This window comes from Dipodomys merriami, unplaced genomic scaffold (assembly GCF_024711535.1).
Source record: "Dipodomys merriami isolate MVZ:Mamm:240054 unplaced genomic scaffold, mDipMer1.0.p SCAF_51, whole genome shotgun sequence".
NCBI lineage: Eukaryota > Metazoa > Chordata > Mammalia > Rodentia > Heteromyidae > Dipodomys > Dipodomys merriami.
This window is the reverse complement of record NW_027206080.1, coordinates 9,664,663-9,685,010: the sequence shown is the minus strand read 5'-3', so window position 1 is coordinate 9,685,010 and position 20,348 is coordinate 9,664,663. Positions and strand designations below refer to the sequence as shown.

Sequence of the window (20,348 nt, the reverse complement as noted above, 5' to 3'; positions counted from 1 at the left end):
ATCCTGCAGTATGTTATCAGAACTAAAATCTTGAAATTTCTCTAAGGGGTTCCTCATCACTTCTGGAAGTAAAAGTTCCATATTAGAGGAAACTATTTTATAATTTTATTTATAAAACAGGTACATGGACAGTTCCTTGTTCATATATTGGGTTCATTCTACTATAAAAGGCTTTAGAAACTATGAACTTGCCTAGATTTTCTAGAAAACATACAAAATAGTTTTTTTTTAATTTCCAATAGGCTATTTACAGTAAAGACCTACCAATAAACAGGATTTATTTAACAGTGCCCTAACAATGCTTAACTCGTGCCCCAGTCCTGTAACCCCTATCCCAGTGTGAACTATCCCTTACTCTTCTGGGGGTTTGTGTTTGTTTCTTGTTGTTGCTTGAAACAGAATCTCACTATATTAGCCAGGCTGGTCTGGAACTTGCTGTGTAGCCCAAGCTGACCTTAAGCTTGAGATTCTTCTACCTCAGCCTCTTGGGTGCTGGGATTATAGCTGAGAGCCACCATGACCCCTGCTTCTTATTCTTCTTTGTATACCCAGGAATTAATCTTTTTCTCAGCATCCAGCAGTGTTGGAGGAACAAATAATGATGTCTTTGTTCTAGTTATGGCTCTACATCTACTTTTGGCTTCAAACAAATTGCTTCATTTCCTTGACCTCTGTTTCTTCATTGTGTAAGGTTAGAGGACCTGTAATATCCCTTTTAGCAATAAAGTTCTGAAAGGGACTTTAGCCTTGACCTTCGTGTGCTAAAAGAGCTTCTCTCTTTTTGTTGTCAGGAACTAGCAAATCATTGAGGAAGGATCTGGGCAGTCACAATAACCCAGCGTTTTCTTAAACCCTTTGGCAAATAATTTTTCAGCCAAAGGCTCAGTGAGGCACCAAGCACAAGGTGTGATGGAACACTAGCATGAAGACAGGCTCTGTGAGGTCCTAGGAGCTGCAAGGAGCCTGCTGCCCACTAGGTAGCACAGCTTAGAATCACAAACTCTGAGGACAACAAGAGACCTTAGAAGTATCTGGTTTATGGGCTGGGAAGGTGGCTCAGAGGTAGAGCGCTTGCCTTGCATGCATGAGGCCCTGGGTTCGATTCCTCAGCACCACATAAGCAAAAAGAAAAAAGCTGGAAGTGGTGCTGTGGCTCAAGTGGTAGAGCGCTAGCCTTGAGCTGAAGAGCTGAGGGACAGTGCTGAGGCCCAGAGTTCAGGCCCCACGACCAGACCCCCCCCCCTAAAAAAAAGTATCTGGTTTATGTTCAAAGCTATTTTATTGAAATCCAGGCATGGTAGTGTATAACTGTAGTCCCAGCTACTTGGAAGATGAAGGTAAGTGATTTTCAAGTTCCAGCTAATCTCAAGCTCTAGGCTAAACTGGGGGAAAAAAAAGATAGTAAGACCTTGTTTCCAAAACAAAATTAAAATAAAAGGGCTGGGGACACGGTTCAAGTGGTAGAGCATTTACCTAGCATGTAAGAAGCCCTGGGTTCAATCCCCTGCTGAGCTGGGAGGGGAGAAAAGAATTCTCCTTATTTAAAGGAATGACTACATTTTATTATATTTGGGTGCATAATATATTTAAGAAATTGCTTATGGTATTGCTTAAATGGAGACCTCTAAGCAAACAATTGCATAAAAGCATTTTGTTGCAAGTATGATTTAGGGTGTTCCCAGAAACTCAATTCTTACATAAGATGTCACCAAAACAAAAACCAGCAAAACAATAACTACACCAAGGTTACAAAAAAAGTCAACTTAATGTCTCAAAGTCACTTATTTTGTTGGCCAGTACTAGAACTTGAACTCAGAGCTTATACATCTCAATTAGCTTTTGCCTGCAGAGCTACATCTCCATTTTCTGCTTTTTTCTGGTTAATGGGGATAAGAGCCTCTGATTTGTCTGCCAGGGCTGGCTTTGAACCGTGATCCTCAGATCTCAGCCTCCTGAGTATCTAGGATTACAGGTGTGAGCCACTGGTGCCCAGCAAGAAGTCACTTTCTATGAACAATTAGAAACATTATTTGCTAAAGAGAGTAAATCTTGTCCCCCTTATTGAACATAAGACAAAGAATACCATTAAAGAGCTGTGCTTCTGCCACTGAAAGACCAGGGCTTTGGTTTGGTTTGGTTTTGCTGTCAGGAGAAAATGCTGCAGGTATTGGTGAAATATCTCATTCCATATTTTTCATCAATCTGACCTTCTGGTTAATGATGTTTTCTATTGGACTACATTACCTGAGTGGATACATATTTCCAACAAGGAGCATGATTATTGGAGGAACATTTGCAAAGCTAAAATCAAATATTATCGAGCAAGGATTGAACGTGCAAGCACAGTAAAATGAGCAACATCCATCCCAAAGTGTTTGCTACCATCTGCTGGCCATACTGGAAAGCTACAGCAACATTCAGGAGAAAGGACTCATGCCCAACAAGATAGGAACTGGCCCTCTCACACATTGCTCTACAAGTTCTGAGACTGAAAAAAATAAAGAAATCTGTCTGTGTAACAAATATAAAAGAAGCAGGCACCCATGGTTCATGCCTATAGTCCTAGATACTCAGGAGGCTGAGATCTGGTGATCATGGTTCAATGCCAGCCTGGGCAAGAAAGTCTGTGAGACACTTGTCTCCAATAAACTACTAAAAATCTGGGACTGTGGCTCAAGTGGTAGAGCACTAGCCTTGAGAAAAACAAGCTCAGAGACGGTGCCTAGGCTCGGAGTTCAAGTCCCAGGACCTGTACACACACACACACACACACACACACACACACACACACACACACACACACACACACACACACACACACACACACAGAGCGTATAAGGATAGATTTTCTTCAGTTGGCTCATGTGTCTCATTAGCCTTTTGAGTAAATCTAGTATGTCAGAGGCTGGATGATTGGGGCCACCAACAGGTGCAGACATTACCTCTCTGATTTCAGTTGACATTCAAAAACACAACGCCCTTTCCTCAGCTCATCTTTAAGAATTAGCCATGTGCTTGAAAGTCGGTGATTGCGCTGAAAGCCATTTGGAAGTATCTGCGTAGCACCCTAAAACAGGAACTGAACTCTTCGTTCCTTTCCTGCCTAGATAGATACTCCCAACTCTAGGTAATAACACACATGCATGCGCGCGCATGCACACACACACACACACACACACACACACACACAGAATGGTTTTGGTTGGACTCTGGGCTTGATTGCCTGCCTCACCTATGGAGTAAGCAAGAATATCTATGAGTGATCAGAAAATGTGCTTATTTGAGTTTGCTTGTTTGTTTGTCGGTCATGGGGCTTTACCTCTGGGCCTGGGCACTGTCCCTCAGCTCTTCAGCTCAAGGCGAGCGCTCTACCACTTGAGCCACAGCGCCACTTCCAGTTTTCTGGTGGTTAGTTGGAGATAAGAGTCTCATGGACTTTGCTGCCTGGGCTGGCTTTCAACCACGTTCCTCAGATCTCAGCCTCCTGAGTAGTAGGATTACAGGCATGAGCCACTGGCGCCTGGCTTATTTGTATTTTTTTAACAATCAGTTGTATTGGAATGCTTATGGTGGGTGCACCAGGCATGTTAGCACTGGGGAATCCTTAGCAACAAATGAAATAGCATTCCTACCCTCATGTGATACCCACACAGCCTATTACAGGCAGAAATATAAAAACTACAAGGACAGTGGGTAGAAGAGAAAAGAATGGCAAGTGTCTCTTTGTCTCCTTCCAGGCCGCCATGTTCAGGAGACATGGATCACCTCTGTTTACCCTTCTCTGTACCATTGCTCAATGCCACCTGGGAACACATTTCTTCTGATAATAATAGGAAAGGGAGCTTATTGCAAAACTGAATTCTTAGTAGCAGAAATAACACTCAGACTGAGTTTTGGCAGATGCAAGACCATAGTCACTTTTGTGCCATAAGGAATATATTAAGTTTCCTGTCTCACAGATACAGAAGCCACTCAGATAGCCTTGAGGGATAAACACATGATAGATGTGATGACTTTTAAAAGTTAATAGTGCATAGATGAGCCAAGTGCTATGGCTCATGCTTGTAATCCTAGTTACTTGATAGGCAGAGATCTGGGGATTAGATTATAGTTTGAGGTCAGCCCAGGCACAATAGTTCATGGCTCAACCAATGGTTGGGCACAATGACACATGCCTGTCATTCCAGCATTAAAGTTAAGAAAAAATAGGAGGATCTCAGTTCAGCTGGCCCTGAGCATAAAGCAAAAAGAGATGCTGTCTTGAAAATAACCAATGAAGGGCTGGGAAGGTGCCTCAGTGGTAGAGTGCTTGCCTTTCATGCAAAAGGCCCACATAAGCAGAAAAAGCCAGAAGTGGCACTGTGGCTCAAAGTGGTAGAGCTGAGTTGAAGAGCTGAGGGACAGCACCCAGGCCAAGAGTTCAGGCCCCACAACTGACAAAAAAAAAAAGAGAGAGAGAGAGAGAGAAAAGGAAGGAAGGAGGGAAGGAAGGAAGGAAGGAAGGAAGGAAGGAAGGAAGATAACCAAGGAAAAAAAGGACTAGAATTGTAGCTCAAATAATAGAGCACCTGCCTAGCAAGTACAAGGCCCTGAGCTCAAACCATAGTGCCACCACACATACACACACACACACACACACACACACACACACACACACACACACACACAAAAGACAATATAATAAAAAGTGTTTATGGTGGGCTGAGAAGGTGGCTCAGTGGTAGAGCGCTTGCCTTGCATGCATGAGGCCCTGGGTTCAATTCCTCAGCACCACATAAGCAGAAAAAAAAAAGCCAGAAGTGGCGCTATGGCTCAAGTGGTAGTGTGCTAGCCTTAAGCTGAAGAGCTGAGGGACAGCGCCCAGGCCCAGAGTTCAGGCCCCATGACTGGACCCAAAAAAAAAAAGTGTTTATGGTAAACTATATAATAGATTGCTTAAATCCTTTCAAAGTTTATCCAGTTTTTTAGAAGTGCCCACAGCCAGCTGCAGTAGTACATTCCTATAATCTCTTCTAGTCCTAAAGCAAAAGAATGGCAAGCCCAAGACAAGCCTAAGAAGCAAAGTGAGACCCTCGATTTCTAAAGAAATGTTTTAAATAAATGGAACCCTTTTTCCTAATTCTAAAATTAGTACCAGTAACCTTTTGCCACTACCTTCGTAAGTCACATGTAGAATTTTTTTTCAAGTTATTTTGAGAGGCTTTTCAAGCTCTGGCAGACAAAGCTTATAAATTGCCTTCAAAACTGCTTCTTTCCAGCATCCTCAAATTCAGAAGGAGTCTCAGTATATTAAGTATCTCTGCTGCGATGATGCAAGAACTCTCAACCAATGGGTCATGGGAATAAGGATCGCCAAGGTAAGAGAGCATCCACATTGCACCCACATGTCCAGTTTCTTGACCTGGCTCCAGCATTAGAGCTACTGTGAAACAGCTGACCCACTGCTGGTCATTTATCAGCCCATCGAGTTTCTTTCAGTAAGAGTGATATGAACATCAACCTACCCACAGACCTGAGAATGGAAGATTGACTTTCAAATGGAACTTTTCAAATATTTATACATGGGAAGGAATGTAGGCTTCATGTACAATTAAGAAACACAAGACTGGGCTAAGTGGCTGGGAAGGTGGCTCAGTGGTAGAGTGCTTGCCTTGCATGCATGAGGCCCTGGGTTCGATTCCTCAGCACCACATAAGCAGAAAAAGCTGGAAGTGGCACTGTGGCTCAAGTGGTAGAGCGCTAGCCTTGAGCTGAAGAGCTGAGGGACAGAGCCCAAGGCCAGAATTCAGGCCCCATGACCAACTAAGTATGTAGCTCAGTAGTAGAGTGCTTGCCAATCATATGCAAAGCCTGGGTTTCTACTCCAGCACCCCCCACCCCCCCCCCCGCAACACACACACACACACACACACACACACACACAAATATAAAAACTGGTGGCCCATGGCTCATGTCTATAATCTTAGATACTCAAGAGACTGAGATCTGAGGATCATGGTTGGAAACTAGCTTGGGCAAAGAAATCCATGAGGCTTTTTAATCTCCAATTAATCAGCAAAAAAAGGCCAGAAGTGGAGGTGTGGCTCAGATGGTAGAGCACTGAGCATGAGTGAGTAGAGAACTCAAGGCCCTAAGTTCAAGCCCCAATACCAACCCCAAAAAGCAAAGAAAGACAAGATTGAATCTACAGTAGAATGACATGAAGACGTGTAATCACAAATGTGTCACGTCTCATGTGAAAGTAGAAGTATTGTAAGCTTCAGAATTCACCTTTTGTGAATCTTTTTATTGAAACATACAATAACACTTGGACAAGGAGTGAAAAGAATAGTCATAGAGTATCTTTTTCACCCTGTATATTGCAGTGAATGGCAGAATTTAATAAATGGATCCCTGTCTTCCTCCCTTTGCTTCCTCTCTCCAGTATGGAAGGACTCTCTACGACAACTATCAGCTAGCTGTGGCAAGGGCTGGACTGGCCTCACGGTGGACAAAACTGGGGACAAACACAGCTAAACCAGCTCAGCGGGCTCCAGGTACATTTAGAACTCAGAACTCATGTCCAAAACAAATCCAATGCATTATATAAAACCAACTGTTGTGCTGGGTACCAGTAGCTCATGCCTGTAATCCTAGCCAACTTAGGAGGCTGAGATCTGAGGATCTTTTTTTTTTTTTAATGGTTTGTTTATTGACTCAGCATTCTGGTTTACATATTGTATTACCTACAATTGACTGTTTTATCTTGGCTTAATTTGTCTGCTTGGTTAGTCAAATTCTAAAAGAGCAATTGAAGTCCCTGTCATAGTCTTGAAGACTTCATCTTCTATTGGATGTTCTGGCTCTGTGTATTTTCTTCTTTTTTTAATTTTTATTTTATTAAGTAGTGTATAATGGAGTTGCCCTTTAACAAAGCAGTTTATGAATACAATGCATCTTAATGTCACCCCTTCCAACATTCTCATCCATTCCTTCCAACCTAGCCCTTCTCTCACTTCTCTTAATTTTGTAGGATATACAGTGAATTCTTGCCTGCATTCTCCCCTCTCTCCCCCTCTCTGATGCTGGACATTGGCTGTCAGCCTGCACCAGGCACAGGATCCTGGGAGTGAACAACAGACCCTCTTCCAGCATGCTGCATAGCTAAGCGACAGTGTTTCCAAGCTAAGACATAGAAAAATCAATTGGAGATCGGTATTTCCTCTTATGATGGATCTGCCAGATGAAATTCCAAAATCAATCAAAGAACACCTGTATATGTTAGCAATCACTGAGGACGGAGGACATCATAACAGGGCACCCCCAGATTCCCATACGTAGGCCCAAGCCCTCATCCTGTGAATGTCTTAAGAGGAAGAGATTAGACACAAAACCCCAGGGCAAGCAGTTCTCAATCGTGATTCACTGGGTTACTATCCACCATGGATCTCAGCCTTCTTAGTAGCAAGGATTACAGGCATGAGGCAGATCTGTAAATGTTTCATTATTTACTTAGTGCTGGCTATGGACATACCTTGTGTGAGGCCTCACGTATGCTAAATACATGCTGTACCACTGAGCTAGTCCCCTTCCCCCTCAGCAGAACTCCATAAAGCCATGTTACCACACCACTCCCACATGATAGTGATAAACCGATAACAATGGAAACTGGTTTGAATTTACAGATTCTTCTCTCTTCTTGGTCCTCAGGCCCCAGCCAGCCAAATGGTGGGATCCCCCAGGCCACAGCTTCTATCAGTACTGTCCACCAAGAGGCCCAGAGATCTGTCGAAACAAGTAAGGTAAGATCACAAAGGGACAGAAACAGAAAGTCTACCAAAGGTAAGCCAATCTTCTGAACCATGAGCCATGTTCTAATATGGGCTGCGAAGGTGGCTCAGTAGTAGAGCGCTTGCCTTGCATGCTCGAGGCCCTGGGTTCGATTCCTCAGCACCACATAAGCAAAAAGAAAAAAGCCGGAAGTGGCGCTGTGGCTCAAGTGGTAGGGCGCTAGCCTTGAGCTGAAGAGCTGAGGGACAGCGCCCAGGCCCAGAGTTCAGGCCCCATGACTGGCCCAAAAAAAAGAATAATCACTATGCTAGGCACCAGTGGCTCACACCTGTAATCCTAGCCACTCAGGAGGCTGAGATCTGAGGATCTCAATTCAAAGCCATTCCAAGCAGAAAACTCTGTGAGACTCTTCTCCACTTAACCACTAAAATGCTGAAAATGGAGATGTAGCTCAGTGGCAGAGCACTAACCTTGAGGAGCAAAGCTTAGAGACAGTGCACAGGCCCTGAGGTCAAGTCCTAAGACCAACACAAATAAATAAATAGCCAAAGGCATTCACCAGTGGTTCGTGCTTATAATCCTGGCTACTCAGGAGACAGAGTTCTGAAAGTTGAAGTCTGAAGCCAGCCCAGGCACACAAATCCTCGAGCTCCTTGTCTCTGGAAGTGGAACTGTGACTCAAATGGTAGTGTGCCAGCCTAGACAAAAAAAACTAAGCTGGGGTTGGGAAGGTGGCTCAGTGGTAGAGTGCTTGCCTTGCATGCCTGAGGCCCTGGGTTCCATTCCTCAGCACCACATAAGCAAAAAGAAAAAAGCCGGAAGTGGTGCTGTGGTTCAAGTGGTAGAGCGCTAGCCTTGAGCTGAAGAGCTGAGGGACAGCGCCCAGGCCCAGAGTTCAGGCCCCACGACCAGACCTCCCCCCCAAAAAAAAAAAAGCTAAGCACCCAGATCCTGAGTTCAAGTCCTTGTACCAGCACCAAAAAATAAGATAATAGCCAATGGGTAGAAATGCAGATCTGTTGTAGAGTAATGGGTTCTGTCCCTAGCACCACAAAAGAGATGAATGAATGAATGGATATATACAGATAATGGGTAGATAGATAGATAAATACAATATTCTCCTTAACATTTTTCAATACCTAGAGATTTATTTAAAATTTTAAAATTCATAGCTAATAATTGTAATTAGGTAGGTAATATAGTTACCAATTAAAAATATTTCAAATGACTAAAATCCATTGAATATGTCAAACCAGCTTTAAATAACTATGACAGTAGTATATCAGCCAGCTATAACACTCAATCTGCATAGTTTCTTTATCCTATGACAGAAACAATTAAATCTTGGTATTTATTGAGTGACCTATAATTTTTTTATTTATGCTTTTATTGTGAACATACTGTACAGAGGGGTTACCAATTACATGGGCAAGATAATGAGTACATTTCTTATCAAGCATTGCAGCCTCCTCCTTTGTTTACCCTTCACATCCCTTCCCAGCCTCCCCCCCATCCCCCCCACCCAATCCTCCCCTCCACCAAAGTTGTAAAGTTCGTTTTCGACATGACAACTTGTACTTCTCATTGTTGCAACGGGTCCACCTGTATCCTTAAACGACTTGTTTTTTCCCTTCTCCTCCACAAATTATACCGACATCAAATATAGTGAAAGCAGGGGTTATACTGTGGGGGAGGGACATACAAAGCAACAAAGAAATAATCTTATAAATGCGTTAGAAACAAATGCATGAAAGAAAAAAAACATTTAATTACATATCTAAGAGTTAGTGACCTATAATTTTTGAAAACTGTGGTAAGCTTTCTAAAAATTATGCTTCTCTAAAGTTCTTCCCTTTTCTTTTCTTTTCTTTTTTTTTTTTTTTTGGGGTCCGGTCATGGGGCCTGAACTCTGGGCCTGGGCACTGTCCCTCAGCTCTTCAGCTCAAGGCTAGCACTCTACCACTTGAGCCACAGCGCCACTTCCGGCTTTTTTCTTTTTGCTTATGTGGTACTGAGGAATCGAACCCAGGGCCTCAGGCATGCAAGGCAAACGCTCTACCACTGAGCCACCTTCCCAGCCCAGTTCTTCCCTTTTCAAGCCTGACAAACTTGTCATATAAAGCACATTCTGCTCTTACAGTATATATATAAATATATTATATATATACATGTATATATGCATATTCATTATGTCTGTAAAGTTGATTTGAAAGGGAGTATTGTGAAAAACCCAAAGAAATAAAAACCTCTAAAATCAAAATTATTATTTAACTATGTAGAGACACCAAGTCCCACATACTGCCTGGTAAGAGGTTGGTAAGCAGAGAAAATGGGATTCTGATGGAAATGTAAAATGCACCGATAATTATCACTAAAACAAAGGTATTCACATCTTCCTGAAAGCCTTAAGGAAGTTGCATTATGTAAATGAATAGGATGATTATTATCAATTCTTCCTGTGGGACTTCAGCCTGATTTGATGATCTACTACTTTCTCCCAATAGAAATGCTTCATGATTTTACCTTACAGAACTCACCCACATACCTATCTCACTGAATCTTATCCTAATCTCAGACAGATAAAGTAGGGATTAAAGCATCCATTTTAGACCTTTTACACCATTTCTGAAGGAACCTGAGCTGGCCCTCTTTTAATCCTAACGCCTCAGGAGGCTGAGATTTGAGGATCCAGGTTCAAAACCAATCCAGGCAAGAAAGTCTATGAGACTTTTTTTTTTTTTGGGTCCGGTCGTGGGACCTGAACTCTGGGCCTGGGTGCTATCCCTCAGCTCTTCAGCTCAGGGCTAGTGCTCTACCACTTGAGCCACAGTGCCACTTCCGGCTTTTTTTCTTTTTGCTTATGTGGTGCTGAGGAATCGAACCCAGGGCCTCATACATGCAAGGCAAGCGCTTTACCACTGAGCCACCTTCCCAGCCCGAGACTTTTTTCTTTAACTAACCACCAAAAAGCCAGAAGTTGTGAGAATCTGTGAATTCCAAGCCATGAAGTCTAATAAAAAGAATTGGAATGCCATTCTCTGACTCTTAGATAGATAGGAGTGACTCAAAGATCAATCTCTCCTAGCAATACAGAGACCCAGGGTTCTATCCTGAATGTGAGTTAATCAGAACACAAACTTTGCTGGACCTTGGAGTTAGATAAAGTCTTACGCAAATTATAGGTGTTTGCTGCTTGCCTCCCTTCTTAACATAACAGTCATTCATTTTAGTATTATTTCACATACTGGTATCTGTAACTTCAAAAAGATTGCTACCTTCCTTTCTGCAGTACTCCTTGGCCCTCCCCAAATCAATGAAGACCCTGGTAAGGGACCTTGAGGCATCTGTTGCTCGCAAGAGGCACAGGCCCCAGTTTCAGTCCATCATGGTGGGTTGCGAGAAGTAGAGGTGTGTAGGCTGGGAAGGTGGCTCCGTGGTAGAGTGCTTGCCTTGCATGCATGAGGCCCTGGGTTCCATTCCTCAGCACCACCTAAGCAGAAAAAGCTGGAAGTGGTGCTGTGGCTCAAGTGGTAGGGCACTAGCCTTGAGCTGAAGAGCTGAGGGACAGCGCCCAGGCCCCACAATGGACAGAAGGATGAGGAGGAGGAGGAAGAGGAAGAAGAGGAAGAAGAGGAGTGGCTTAAGTGGTACAACACCAGCCTTGAATGAAAAAGCCAAGTGAGACCATGAGGCACACTGAGTTCAAGCCCCAGTACCAAAGGAAAAAGAAGAAAGAGGAAAAAGAAAAAACTGAAATTATAAATCTGGTGTCCTGCTTCTCCCAGCTCTTGTGCTTCTCCTAAAACTTTTATTATTTTTTATTGTTATTATAAAGGTGATAAACAAAGGGGAAGCAGTTACATAAGTCAGTAAAGGGTACATTTCAGTTTTTCCCTCCAATCAGCCCCACCCACAAGTTATATAGTTCATTATTTACATCGTTCACTAAACCTTTTATGGCAGTTGGAACAAAGCTTATCATTGGTAATTCCCCAGCAGGTCATAAAGTAGGGAAGAAACCTTTGTTCTCATAATGCCAATGCAAGATCCAAGAGCAGGTGGGGGCAGGTCTCTGCACAGAGAGACTTTATTTTTTCTTTTCTTTTCTTTTTTTTTTTTCCAGTCCTGGGGCTTGAACTCAGGACTTGATCTTCTTTTGTTCAAGGCTAGCACTCATCCATTTGAGCCACAGCACCACTTCTGGCTTTTTCTGTTCATGTGGTACTGAGGAATTGAACCCAGGTCTTCATGCATGCTAGGCAAGCACTCTACCACTAAGCCACATTTCCCAGCACTAGGGAAGAAACTCTTAATGCTTGGTTACAGTGCAATCGCCTGTATTCCAGAAAGATCTCGGTCCATCCATTCCTCCCTTTTGTGTTCTTTGTCTTCTTGATCGGGTAGGATATAAAAGCAAGATTTTTGTGAGGAAGTCTCACCTGTCTGCTCTGGAGTGCGTGGTAGAGGAACAAAATAAGTTTAAGTGCTTAAAACTGGCTGTACCAGTTCAAACCTCCCAGAGTCCCTTCCTGCATATACTTGGGGGGAGGGGGGAGCCACTTTTCTTGGACACTCAAAAGGTGAGTAGAGAGAGCAGAAAAGCCCTTTGGCTTCCACTTTTGAGTTGCCCTAGGCCGGCAGTTGGTTGATAAGAGACTGAAGCCACACCCTAACTAGCTAAAATCTACTTTGGAGATACAGCTCCTGTGGAAGGCAGGCTCTGGCGAGAAAGGAGGCCTGGTCTAAGTTCAGTGAGCACGGGCTTGGATCTGGCTCAGGTCTGCACGTCCAGAAGCCTTGGTGGGTGATCACCCACAGGGCCTAGTCGTGTCTGGCATTCCTCTGTCTCAAGATGAGCTCATCAATGATTAGTCTGAGTGATTGGGTGATTGAACCTGCCCAGTTCTCTAGGAGGCATAAATAGGATGGGGATCCAGGCAGGTTTGGGGATCCAGGGGGGGTGAGGGGGGGAAGGGAGAGAGAAGGCAGTTCCTATCTTAAATCAGAACAGGTTTGGGGGTGTGACTCTGTCCAGCAAGCCTGAGGTCCTGAGTTCAAACCCCAGTAGTATATGTAATAATAGTAATAATAATAACCCCGCTGTCGCTTCCTTGAAGGACCAGAAGCCAGCCCCGAGCAGCCAGGACCCAGGCCCACCCCAGGGCGGTCACCTGCGGAAGTCCGTCCTGCCTCCGCCCCCTCCGATCCGCCGGTCCTCGGACACCGGCGGCAGCCCCTCGCTGCCCCCCAAAGCCCCGGGCGGCGCCCCCCCCGCCGCGCCCGACGCCGGGCTGCCGCCGCCCCCGCCGCCGCCGCCGTCGCCGCCGCCGCCCCCGGCCGACCTGGAGCTCCCGCCGCCGCCCCCCGATTTCATCGAGGCGCCCCCGGACTTCGTGCCCCCGCCGCCGCCGTCGCTGGCGGGCCCCGACGGCTCGGCCCTGCCGCCGCCGCCGCCGCCGCCGCCCGGCCACGCCCCGCAGCCCCCCAGGCCGCCCCCCGCGGTGGCTAAGAGACCTCCCGCGCCCCCCAAAAGACAGGAGAACCCCAGACCCCCCGGCGCGGCGGCGGCGGCGGCGGCGAGCGGGGAGCAGGATTTCATGTCCGATCTGATGAAAGCCTTGCAGAAGAAGAGGGGTCACCTGCCCTAGGGGGGGCGGGGAGTCGGGGGGCGCGGGGCGGGAAGTCGGGGGGCGCGGGGGGGGGGGGGCCTGGCTGCGGGCACCGTCTGCAGGCCACGCCACCAGAGCAGACCTGATGGGAAACGTGCCCAGCCCCAGGGCGTGCATGCAATCACGCCCATTCATAAACCAATAGAACCCTTCCTGCCTGGGGTGGACTTTAGTTTATTGTCTGCAGAAGGCTGGAATCGATTGTTAATGTTTTTGTTTCTGAAAACGGCATTTCTAGAAATCTATGTTATCAGTTACTGCCTTACAGTGTATTTGACTTTCTTTAAAAAAAAAATAGTAGTAGTAGTAGTAACTTGCCAAAGCCTTAAATCTTATTGTTCTATTTTCCATTTCTATGTGACTTGTAAATTTTTCAGAAAAATCAAAAAAGAAGGGAAAGAAAAAACATGCCTATAATCCTATTCAGGAGGCTGACATCTGAGGATCACGGTTAAAAGCCAGCCCCGGAAGACAAACCCTAGAGACTCATCTCCAGTTTTACAGCAAAAGCCAGAAGTGGAGTTGTGCCTCAAGTGGTAGAGCACCATCCTTGAACAGGAAAAGCTAAAGGACATTGCCCAGGCCCTGAGTTCAAGCCCCAGTGCCAACACACACACACACACACACACACACACACACACACACACACACACACACACACACACACACACACACACACACACACACACACACACACACACACAGGATATATTGTTTCTTTGGTTTGGTTTTGCAAGTATGTTGCTTAAATCTTCAGCTTAATATCTGATTGGCTTTGCCCATCAGTTTATTTAAAAGGACATACAATCTTCAACAAGCATGAATTGTCAAAATCCTTTCAGTGCTTGGGATACCTGCCTTAGATATTCTGACAGTCAAGAAAATGCAAACAAAATTTACTTAGCTATTTCATTTTTTTAAGTAAGTTTTTTATTGTGAAAATACTGTACAGAGGGGTTACAATCACATGAGCAAGGTAATGAATATACTTAGTTATTTCTTGAACCATATGTCATCCTGTGATGTTTTTGCTTTTTATACATATTCATACAGTAGTATATCAGCCAGCTATAACACTCAGTCTCCGTAGTTTCTTTATCCTATGATAGATTTTCAAAATTTCTGTCATTACCTTCTAGTTTTTCCACTTAGAAATGACATAGATACATAAATTTTGTCTTTATTTCTATCTCATCCAGTGATCATTTATCTTACAGCTAGCAATTTTTTTATTCTTTTGCTCTTTATCATCATGAAAGGTTTATCTCTTATTTTTTACTCTTATGTATCTATTTTAACATCTTGTTTTGTCTTCTCCATTTGTCTGGATTTTTCTATTATTTTTTTCTTTACAGAGCGATTCCAGCTAGTCAATTACAGATGGTATTGTCATCATTTTGTGTGTGTGTGTTTGTGTGTGTGTGTGTGTGTGTGTGTGTGTGTGTGTGTGTGTGTGTGGTGTGCGTGTGCCAATCTTGGGGCTTGAACTCAAGGCCTGGGTGCTATCTCTCACATTGTTTTGCTCAAGACTAGTACTATAGCACTTGAGTCACAGCTCTACTTAGGACTTTTTGGCTGGTTAATTGGAGATAAGAATCTCACAGACTTTCCTGCCCAGTCTGTCTAGGAGCCACAATCCTCAGATCTCAGCCTCCTGAGTAGCTAAGATTATTAGTGTGAGCCACTGGCACCCAACTACAAATAATGTGTTGTCATCATTCGAAAGTCTGGTTAAGTCTGCAATAAAAACTGATTGCAATGACAGAGACAGAGATAATTCACTTCTTGATGGACATGCAGAACATTTGCCTTCTCGTGACTAGTATTTTTGTCAAATCAGTTACTCCCAAATTTTGAACTTCTAGACTTTCAAAAATACAAAGCATTGGGCTAGGAATGTGGCTTAGTGGTGGATTGCTTGTCTTGCATACGTTAAGCCCTGGGTTCAATTCCTCAGTACCACATAAACAGAAAAACTGGAAGTGGCACTGTGGCTCAAGTGGTAGAGCACTAGCCTTGAGCAAAAGAAGCTCAGGGACAGTGTCCAGGCCCTGAGTTCAAGCCCCAGGACTGGCCAAAAATAAAATAAAATAAAAAATAAAGGATTGCCAGAAAACCAGTAGCACATACTTGTAATCCTAGCTACTCTGGAGGTTAAGATCTGAGGATCAAGATTGAAAGCTAGCCCAAATCCAGTAGATTCTTATCTCCAATTAACCACAGAACAAACAAACCAATGGAGCTGTGTAGTAGAGTGCCAATCTTGAGCAAAAAAAGTGCCCAGACCCTGAGTTCAAACCCCAATACTGGCACATACAAAATTTAAAAAATAGATAGATGGGGGCTGGGAAGGTGGCTCAGTGGTAGATCGCTTGCCTTGCATGCCTGAGGCCCTGGGTTCAATTCCCAGCACCACATAAGCAAAAAGAAAAAAAAAAGCCAGAAGTAGTTCTGTGGCTCAAGTGGTAGAGCCCTAGCCTTGAGCTGAAGAGCTGAGGGACAGCGCCCAGGCCCAGAGTTCAGGCCCCACGACCAGACCCCAAAAAAAAAAAAAAATCATGAAGCTGTATCAAGGTTCAATTTATTCAGTTTAAGATATTTTATTTTTCATCATTATTACCAAATGTGGAATTATCATCAAAATGTGTGAAATCATTACACATCAACTAAATACATTATTTTAGGTTGAGTTCAACCACAAAAGTGTTCTTTCATTTATTTTTCCTGAATTAAGATGAGCAACTGACTCTGAGACCTTTAGACCAGGAAGGCGCAGGGGAGGCGTAGCCCGCTGTCTCGGCTGCAGGGTTCCTCTGGAAAGGCCTCTGAAGAACTTGTTGCAGAAGACGGACCTAGAAAACCAAGTCAGGGAGGCAAATTCAGATTGGCTTGCTCAGAACATATTTTCTAAACTTTTAGCACGGATAAATTTTAAATTTGTTGGAAAATGTTTGTTATTGAGTGTTTGGGTTGGGGGGGGGGGTTGTTGTGGTTTGGTTTGGTTTTGGATTTTAGGGTTTTCTTGCTTTGTTTTTGCACCTGTTCTAAGTACAAAATTCAGAACCTAGAGTTTCAATCCAGAACCTAGGTTCTGTCCCTGAGCATATTTTGCTCAAGGCTAGTCCTCTACCACTTGAGCCACAGCTCTACTTTCAGCTCTTTTTGGTGGCTAATTAGAAATAAGAGTGGCACTGTGGCTCTAAGTGGTAGAGAACTAGCCTTGAGCACAAAAGCTCCAGGACAGTTCAAGACCCTCTCCCCAATATGAATGACAAAAGAAAAAAAAAACAGTTTTGCCTGGCACTAGTGGCTCATGCCTTTAATCCGAGCTACTCAGGAGGCTGAGATCTGAAGATCATAGTTCAAAGCCAATCCCTGGCAGGAAAGTCCGTGGGCTCTTATCCCCAATCAATCACCAGAAAACCAGAAGTGGCACTGTGGCTCAAGTGGTAGAGCGCTTGCATTGAGCTGAAGAGCTGAGAGACAGCACCCAGGCCTAGAGTTCAAGCCCAACAACTGACAAAAAAGAAAAAGAAAGAGAGGGGGGGCACTTGGGCTGGCTTTTGAACTAGAATCCTCAGATCTCAGCCTCCTGAGTAGCTAAGATTACAGGCATGAGCCACTAGTGACCTGCTTACCATTTGTTTTATTAAAACCTGAAACTACAGCTGTTACTTAGAATTTTTATTATTTCACAGCAAGTACAACATCCTCAAAAAATAAGAGAGTGAATATCTATAGGGCTATGAGGACTACAAATACACTTCAGGCATTTCCAGATTCCTTCACAGCAATAAGAGAACTATAATTTTTTTAAGTATTTACAAAAGGCCAGGGGCTGGTGGATCCACACTTATAATTGAAGCCAGCATAGGCAGAAAAGTCTGTGAGACTCTTATCTCTAATTAACCAGCAAAAAGCAGAAGTGGAGGTGTGGGTGAAGTAGCAGAGCACCAGCCTTGAGCAAAAAAAGCCAAGGGAAAGTGTGAGGCCCTGCATTCAAGCCCCAGTACCATCACTTAATTTAAAATATTTACAAGAATAAAAAGAATTTTAATGATTTGTAATCTTGACAGATCAAGGGCAAAAATTCTAGTCCATGTCACTTACCAATGATGATTTTTGCCCATAGTCACAAACTCAGACATCAAAGAAGCATCTTTCAACAATACATCTCAAAGTAGGAGCCTCAGGCCTTGAGTTCAAGGCCTGGTACTGGCACATTCATACAGAAACTCAACCATATTTTATATTTCTACGAAACTCCTTACACTTTGGCTAGCATCCTCACTAAACTGTATTTCCTTGTTCCAGCCTCCATATCTTCTGTTGGTCAGAGAATATGTCAAATTTTAATCTGTCAACAATGTACCATCTTAGGTTTATAAATTCTAAAGTAAGAGCAACATCACCCTGTCTTAATGGAGAAAAGGGAACTCCCCCAACCCAGATGACTCATGTTCCATCGTCTGGAATGCGAACCCTGGTGCGCAGAAACTCACTCACAGCTTGTCTCTGTGTCTGTCATCTTCTGCTCCTAGGTTTTCATTTGCGGTATAAATTAAATGTTCAAGTAACCTCTGCACATGGAAAGCAGAAGACTCGCCTACTACAGAATGTCCTCTACCTATAGCCACTGCTGAGAAGCCAAGAGATAGAGATGGATCTGGGCATTGCGTTAGTATTATGGTCAAGCAACATTACAGCTGGTGGTCAGGGCTTTCTTTTGACATCTTCTTCTGGCTTTTTCAAGAAACACCCAAGAGAAGAGGCCTGAGCAGATGCCAAGAGAGTGTTGCTGACAATGACAGTTTAAAGAGAGAAGAGGGGAGTGAGCATAGGATAGGACCACAGTTTCACTTCAGAGTGCACATGAGGTGTCTCCTCTCAAAACAAAGATCGCGGTTGGCTTCAGTAACCCAAAAGCCACAGCTAAAACTCTGACTCTATGATACAGGGAGCTAGAGAGAGGTCACATTCTCCCCAAAGGCCTTAACTTTAGTTGAGACACAGTTCCTAGAAAGTTGGCTGACGGGCTGGGAAGGTGGCTCAGGGGTAGAGCGCTTGCCTTGCATGCATGAGGCCCTAGGTTCGATTCCTCAGCACCACATAAGCAAAAAGAAAAATCCGGAAGTGGCGCTGTGGCTCAAGTGGTAGAGCGCTAGCCTTGAGTTGAAGAGCTGAGGGACAGTGCCCAGGCCCAGAGTTCAGGCCCCACCACCGGACCCCCCCCCCAAAAAAAAAAATTGGTGCAGCTTTCAAAAGCCAGATAGGTGACTATCAGCCACAGGCCAATAGCTACTATACCCTGAGGGAACTCATCAAGGCAGTGAAAATGTGAGGATCTAGCAAGGCACCAGAGACTCAAGCCTGTAATCCTATTTATTCAGTAGGCTGAGATCTGAGGATCAAGGTTTAAAGCCAGCTCTGTCAGTAGTCCCTTATCTCCAACTAAACAGTAAAAAGCTTGAAATGGCACTGGGGTTCATGCCTGTAATCCTAGCAACTCAGGAGGCTGAGATCTGATGATCGCAGTTCGAAGCCAGCCCAGGCAGGAAAGTCCATGAGACTCTTATCTCCAATTAACCACGAGAAAACTGGAAGTGGTGCTATGGCTCAAGTGGTAGAGCGCTAGCTTTAAGCTGAAAAGCTCAGGGACAGTGCCCAGGCCCAGAGTTCAAGTCCTGCAACCAACAAAAAAAACCCTGGAAATAAAGATGTGGCTCAAGTGATAGAGCACCAGCTCTATCACAAACAAAATAGCTGAGCAAGAGTGTGAGGCCCAGAATTCAAAGGCTTAGTACTTGCATCAAACCACACCAAACCAAACATGGGCATTGAAGTAGGCAAGTAAGAGCTTACATTATGACCATGATTATTTTATTAAGACTCTTGTATCATTAAATTCACACATTGAACTGAAACCTCTTTGTACTTACAGGTCATTTTTTTAAATTAATGTTAAAAAGAAAAATTAAAAATATACATCTCAGGCCAAGATGTGTACTTTTAGCACTTATTATTAGATAACGTGGGGAGACTAAGCAGCATTTGTTATAAGTTGTTATATTTATTATAAAAGTTGCATTTCCTTCCTTTCCATCTCCCAAATTATATGTGAGCAATAATGTATTGCTTACTGGGGGGTGTGGTGGGATTTCTGTCTTTCTTTTTTGTCTCATTCTAGGGGCTAAATCTCAGGGCCTATCCTGAGCTTCTTTTGCTCAAGGCTAGTGCTCTACCACTTTGAGCAACAGCTCCATTTCCAGCTTTTTGCTGGTTAAGTGGAGATAAGAGTCCCATAAACCTTCCTTCCTGGGCTGGCTTCAAACTGTGTCCCTCAGATCTCAGCCTCCTGACTAGCTAGGATTACAAGTGTGAGCCAGCAGCACCTGGCTTGCAGGGAGATATCTCAGGTCTAGGTCAACATTTCAATTGATCACTTAGATTAACCTGATGTTGGGCATGAAATCCAGGACCTCATTCATGCTAGGCAAAGTTCTCTACCACTGGCTGTAACACCAACTCTGTGTGAGTAGTCTAAGTCCCCTGTTGGGCCCCCTTACCACAAAGAGGTTGGGATAAGCCCAGAGCTTATAAGAGAAGCTTTGGCTTCCTGTGCAGGTGTTTGTGCAGCAGTCTGGGCAGCAGTCCAGCTTGGGTGCAAGGAAATCAGTCACACCGGGAAGATGCAGGGATCGTCCTCACTTAGAAGTGACACACTCCACAGAAAACAGGACCTCCTGAAACAATTCTTTCAACCCAGTTTCCAAAGACTGTATTAACAGTCAACCCTCGGGAGAGCAAAAGCATAGAAGAATGGTGTTGGAAGCTGCCATTTCTCACAGCCCAAAGGCTCTTGTCACTCAAGGTCCAATGCTAGATTCCATTCCCATACCTCCTGATCAG

The 20,348-nt window shown here is 44.2% G+C and overlaps 2 protein-coding genes across 3 annotated transcripts in view; one reads left to right on the top strand and one right to left on the bottom strand.

Moving 5' to 3' along the window:
- Apbb1ip (amyloid beta precursor protein binding family B member 1 interacting protein) overlaps positions 1-15,203 on the top strand; it is a 91,671-nt gene extending 76,468 nt beyond the window's left edge. Inside the window, exons 11-14 of the mRNA XM_069998278.1 lie at positions 5,259-5,357; positions 6,425-6,536; positions 7,690-7,781; positions 12,888-15,203. Coding sequence (XP_069854379.1) covers positions 5,259-5,357; positions 6,425-6,536; positions 7,690-7,781; positions 12,888-13,418 — 834 coding nt within the window. The 3' untranslated portion in view covers positions 13,419-15,203. The remainder of the gene's footprint in view (positions 1-5,258; positions 5,358-6,424; positions 6,537-7,689; positions 7,782-12,887) is intronic.
- A 411-nt stretch (positions 15,204-15,614) lies between these two features.
- The window catches only part of LOC138810882 (protein adenylyltransferase SelO-like), a 42,458-nt gene continuing 37,724 nt past the window's right edge, over positions 15,615-20,348 (bottom strand). For both annotated transcript variants that reach the window (XM_069998280.1, XM_069998279.1), the window contains one exon: positions 15,615-16,291. In XM_069998280.1, the coding sequence (XP_069854381.1) occupies positions 16,169-16,291 (123 nt within the window). In that variant the 3' untranslated portion in view covers positions 15,615-16,168. The remainder of the gene's footprint in view (positions 16,292-20,348) is intronic.